This window comes from Leucoraja erinacea, chromosome 27 (assembly GCF_028641065.1).
Source record: "Leucoraja erinacea ecotype New England chromosome 27, Leri_hhj_1, whole genome shotgun sequence".
Lineage (NCBI taxonomy): Eukaryota > Metazoa > Chordata > Chondrichthyes > Rajiformes > Rajidae > Leucoraja > Leucoraja erinaceus.
In genome coordinates this window covers 19,544,758-19,550,757 of record NC_073403.1, presented here as the reverse complement: position 1 = coordinate 19,550,757, position 6,000 = coordinate 19,544,758, and the positions used below count along the sequence as shown (strand labels likewise).

Below are 6,000 nucleotides of genomic sequence, written 5' to 3'. Positions count from 1 at the left end.
ATCTTGTTACTTTGTACCCAAAAGCACTGCGAGAATACATTCAGTGTATGGACTGCAGAGGTTCAATAAGGTAGTACACCATCTATTTAAACTCCTTTAGGGGATGTGTAGGACACAGTATTCTTGTCACAATACTCAGATCCTGTGATTGAATAACTAAAAAAACTAAATAGTTCAATTGTAATTGTACAAACTGCAGTGTAGAGAACATTAACAAACACATGTATTAAAACATAGTGAATGTTAAGTCAAGTCAAGTTTATTAGTTAATGCTGGTGGAAATGTTGGAGGAAAGGGAGGAATAGGCTGTTGTTGAAAATGTCTATCTGTAAATTGGTCGCTGTACCTCTCAAATTACAAAACTGATTCAATTATCAAACAACTTTTAAGGCTGTGGACACAAAGAGCTGGAGTAACTCAACAGGCAGCATCGCTGGAGAACATAGATAGGAGACATTTCTGGTCCGGACCAGTCTTCAGACTTTAAAAGCTGTGATACCTCTCAGGATATCTTTGCATATAAAAACACAAACTTTTCTCCAGAGTAGTGTAATTTCAAATTTTGTTATTTCAAATAGTAACCAAACATATAATTAAATATATATTTAATTAATTAGCAAATTAATCTAATGTTATTTCAATTACAGGTGGTGAAATGGAGATTGTAAACCAGCATCTGCAGTTCCTTATTTCTACACTCTGTGATTTTGTTTCTCCATGTGCTTGCTGCCCTTGTCCTGGTTGGTGAAGGTCATGGGTGTGAGATGCTACCAAAGTGAGTTGCTGTGTGGTGCACCTTGTGGATGGTACAGATCAAAGATCCTATAGCAGAGCTCTGCTATAGGATCTTTGGTACAGATTGAGGTCTCATCTGTGCATGTGCTTTGTCCTCTGGAGTTGCATTGGTGCAGAGTATTCCACCGTCCTCCTGATTTGGGCTTGGATGTCGAGTTGCTTTCTCTTTCTGGGCAGCAATTGAGAGGAACGCTAGCTGTGTGACTCTTGTCACTGCAGACCTTGAGGAAGCCCCTCCACCCTCTGCGGTCCGCCTTCCCCCGTGGCTGGCCGCGGGCGGGCGGTCGTCCGGCGCATGCGCAGCGGCAGCACAGAGGCTGCCGGGTAAGCGGCGCTGGCCCGGCAGTAACAAGATGGCTGCTCCGGGAGAATACTTCATCGTCGGCAGCCAGGTGTCCTGCCTGACGTGCCTGGGCCAGCAGCTGCACGGGGAGGTGGTCGCCTTCGATTATCAATCCAAGATGTTAACTTTGAGTATCCTTTGTGGAGAGGGCGCGGCGCTGGGGACGGGTCGAGACGAGGCGAGGCGCGGCGGCGGATGTGTCAGCGAGCGGCTCGGGGCCTAGCGGGTGTCGGGAGCCTCTCGCCGGTGTCCTGCCAGATAGTGCGCCTGCGCACCCCCCCCCCCCCCAATGCCAAATAGTGTGCTACCGTAGAAACTAGAATCACGCTTCAGCTCCCCTCCTGTTGTATTTAACCCGATCTAAACACGCCCGCAGTCACATGTCCTCCTTGTCATCCTTCCAACCTGAATGTAGTCTTTCATTTTACAGTTGTCAGTGCGCTATCTGGCACAAGGTGAGATTGAGTAGCCACTATTTGGCAGTTCCTTGGTTGCATCATGGCCCTGTTGGTTGCTCATTGTATGAAAAATCCTTTATGTGGCACTGTAATCTAACAACTGTTACGCGACGGCAGATATTAATCCCTAAATTCTATGTTTTTAAAATCTTTGATCATACGGTGTCTTGGCAGCGTGAGGCTGCATCCGAGTAAGGATGGTAAACTGCTAATGTGGTTACCATGGATAGGTTAAAGCTTGAGTACGCCGTTTTGGTTTCTGTTTGCTATTACATTCCGGCAAATGGATAAGTCATAACGCAAATGTCGCAGAGTAAGCGAATGATCGTTTTAATCTTGAAAGGTATTGAAACTCGTTAAAGGTGGATTGGTGTGAAGGTAATGTGTATTTTGGGGAGAGTATCTTCCATATTTTACAGCGAGTAAGTTGTTCTTGCTCAGTTGAGTAAAGCTGTAGCTTCAGGTTTGTAAAATTATTTAAAATGCAACGTAAAAGTATTTACATTGGACCAAATGCGTAGGTTTACACTTGATGTTAACATACAATGACTACTGGTATTGAAGTATAGGTGTTTTAAATTTACAGTTTAACTTGCAGCTGGATGAAGAGTACACAATTACGTAGAATTTCAAAATAATAACTTGCATTCATTCAATCTGACAATTTGAGTTTATGTGGAAAAAATAGGCAATGCTGAATTGTAGTTGACCAAAAGCTTTGTAAAAGAGAGAATTTGAGGACTTTTATAGGAGGAAAGCAAGGTGATCTTTTAGGTAGGATACAACAGAAATTATTTATTATGTTGCGTAACGGAATTCATAAATATCCAGGGTTAAAAAAAATGTGTGTTTCTTGTAAGTTTGGACGATTAAGGGGAGTGTAGTCTGAAATATGTGACCCATACAGGGAATTGATCTTGGAGTTAGGAATTTTTAAGTTGAGCTGCTGATGCTCGAATCAATGATCAGGGTGGGAAGATGTCAGGAACATCATGAATGTTGGCTAATGAGGCACGGTTTGGCACACATGGTGGTGATATTGCAGAGAAAATAAGTAGTCTTTGTAGTGAAATGAGGCAGATGTGCCTCATTTCACTACAATAACAATAATATAGAAATTATGAACGGTTTAGTTCAATTTAATGTAATATTTGACCAAGAGTACAGAGCATAGAATCGTATGGCACATAATCAGGCCGTTCGGCCCACAATATCTATGTGGAACATGATGCCATATTTAACTAATCCCTTCTTCCTTTGCTTCATATCTCTTTATTCCATGTATTATCATGTGCTAATCCAAAAGCCTTTTAAACACTAGTGTCGTATTAGCTTCAACCATCACCGTGGCAGTGTGTTCTGGCACCCACAGCTGTCGTTTAAAAAAAGGCTCTTGTATTTCCTTTAAACTTTGCCCATCATCTTAAAGCTACGCCCAAAATACTAAATCTAGTATTTGATATTTCCACCCTGGGGAAAAGGTTTGAATTTCAATCCAAACTCTATGCCTCTCATAACTTTAGCAAACTTCCCCCAGCCTACGCTCCAGGGAAAACAATCCAGATTGGTCCCGCCTGTCCTTGATAGCTAATATTCTCTAATCCAGACATCTTTCTGGAAAAATTCTGCACCCTCTTCAAAGCCTTCATATCTTTCCTGTGACAAGGTGACCAGAATTGCACACAATACTCCAAATGTAAACTAAAGTTTCATAAAGCTGTAAGATGACTTCCTGACCCTGATTCTTAATGCCCCAACCTACGAAGGCATGCATTCTCTATACCTTTTTTTACCATTCTTATCTATTTGTATTGCTACTTTCTGGGAGCTATGGACTTGGACCCTAAATACATCAATGCTTTAGTTTAGTTTTGAGACAGCATGGAAACAGGTCCTTCGGCCCACTAAGTCCATGCCCATCATTCATCGTTTACACTAGTTTTATAGAAACCCACTTTCACATCCACTCGCTACACACTAGGGGCAATTTACAGAGGTCAATTAACTAACCGACCCGCACATCTTTGTGATGTGGGAGGAAAACGGAGCACCTTCCTGTAACCATGTAGGTTTCCTCCAGAATGTGCAACTCCACACTGACAGCACCCGGGGTCAGGATCAAACCCGGTTCTCTGGCACTGAGGCATCAGCTCTACCAGGTGTGCGACTGTGTCACCCAAACTATTAAGGGTCCAGGCATTAACAATAGCCCCTTACATTTGACCCCCTAAAATGCACCACCTCATGTTTGAACACATTTCCCATTCTTTTCTGCCCATAACTGTACCTGATCCATATGCTGCTTTATCATTTGACAATCTCCTTCATTGTCTGTAACCCTATAATTTTCTGGATTACCCCTATTTCCCACCTTACACAAAGAAAAATAACATTGGTATTCTCAAGTTCTCTGAGACTGCCTGCAGTTAGAGAAGCTACAAAGATCTTTGTCAAGGCCCCAGAAATCTTGTTTGCCTCGCCTAGACCCAATCCGTGCTTGGGGACTTATCCACCTTAATGGTCTTCAAGAGACCTAGCATCAAAGAACAATATCGCACAGGAAGCCCTTCGGCTCAATATTCATGCTGAACATGATGCCAGTTTAAACTAATCTCCTCTGGTAGCATGGAATCCATTTCCCTCCATTCCCTGCATATGCTTATCAAAAAGCCTCCTAAATGCCATTATCGTTTCTGCCTCCACAACCATCCTGGGCGAGTGTTCCAGTGTATATATCCACATTCTGTGTATATATTTTTAAAAAGCTCCACCCATTTGAAAAAAATGGATGCCCTCTCACTTTAGACTCATGCTCTCCAGTCTTTGACATTTCTCCGTGGGGAAAAGGTTCTGACTGTCTACCTATCTATGCCTCTCATAGTTTTATATACTTCTATCGGATCTCCCCTCAGCCTCTGATACTCTAGATTTGACAAACCTCCTCTTGTAGCTAACACCATCTAATCCAGGCAGCATTTTGGAATGGAGTTGTGATGACGTTTTGTGAATACTTCTCAAGTTATCTATTAACAGCTCACGGTTTTTATTTATTGTAATTGTCATGAAGACGAGGCTTATTAGAACCTATCCTAAAGTTTGTGTTAATCTAGCAATTCAAATTCACATTTATTGTCACATGCACCAATTAAGGTACAATGATATTAGAGTTACCATGCAGCCATACAATTAAAAGAACACAACGCAATTAAAAGAACGATAGAACTTAATATAAAAATCCACCACAGTGATCACTGTGATGGAAGGCAATAAAGTTCAGTCAGTCTTCCTCCTTTTGTGCTTCCAACTTCTTTGTGTAATCTTTTAGAAAAGATGAAGCACTGTCTATTTGCAACATTGCGTGGTTTCGCATTTTATAATGGATATATTGAACTATCAAGGGCTCCTGAACACATTCCTCAATTTTAGTGTGGGCCCTGAAGAATTTGGTCTGAAGAAGGGTCTTGACCCGAAACGTCACACATCACCCAAAACACCAATGTTCTCCGAAGATGCTGCCTGATCTGCTGAGTTACTCCAGTAATTTGGATAAGTTACTCAGCATCTCTGGCTAAAGTGGGTAGGCAACGTTTTGGGTTGGGGCCCTTCTTCAAATTGATCATGGTTGGGGGGATGGGGGGGCGGGGGTTTTGATTGAAAAGCCAAAAGGTGTGAAATGAGATAAGGATAGAAGAGGCATGAAATGTAAAGCTTATTTAAGGAATATAGCTGGAATGGAACAGGTGGAAGGGAGAAATAGGTGTGCATCCAGGTGGGGCACAGGGAAAAGAGGGGGAAGAAGGGGTGGGGGAGGAAAGCGAGCAGTGAGGTGTGGTTTATTGACCTAAAATTGGAGAATTTAACGTTCATACCATTTGGTTGTAAGTTACCCTAGAGGAATATAGATGCTGTTACTCCAGCTTGCATGTGGCCTCATTATGGAGGAGGACCAGGAGAGAGTTCAGTATGGGAAAGGGGATTTAAATGGTCGGCAACGGGGAGATTCAGCATACAAAATGTTTAGGAACTGCAGATGCAGGTTTAAAGAGAAGATAGACGCAAATGCTGGTATAACTCAGCGAGACGGGCAGCATCTCTGGAGAGAAGGAATGAGTGATGTTTTGGGTCGAGACCCTTCTTTAGACTTTGGCAGGTGGAGTGCAAGTGTTCAGCCAAATGGTTGCCAAATCTACGCTTGGCTTCGCTGATGTAAATATTATCAAAGATTAAAAATATAATCCTTATTCGGTTATGTGAACTGATGGGAATATTTAGCGAGCAAGGTTAATTATTCACTGAAGTTATATCTGAAATGAGACGATGCAGACTCAATAATGTTCATCGATTTTGGGATCTAGTTTTTATAAAACCAGTAAAAAAAATTCCTCATGTCGTTCGCCAAAATAT

General features: G+C 42.1%; 1 protein-coding gene across 3 annotated transcripts in view; it reads left to right on the top strand.

Annotated features, from left to right (window-relative positions):
- The first annotated feature begins 1,100 nt into the window (after positions 1 to 1,100).
- The window catches only part of LOC129710327 (protein LSM12-like), a 37,118-nt gene continuing 32,218 nt past the window's right edge, over positions 1,101 to 6,000 (top strand). The window contains exon 1 of one of the 3 annotated variants that reach the window (XM_055657244.1): positions 1,101 to 1,269. In XM_055657244.1, the coding sequence (XP_055513219.1) occupies positions 1,149 to 1,269 (121 nt within the window). In that variant the 5' untranslated portion in view covers positions 1,101 to 1,148. The remainder of the gene's footprint in view (positions 1,270 to 6,000) is intronic. The other 2 variants (XM_055657242.1, XM_055657241.1) reach the window with 2 other exon arrangements.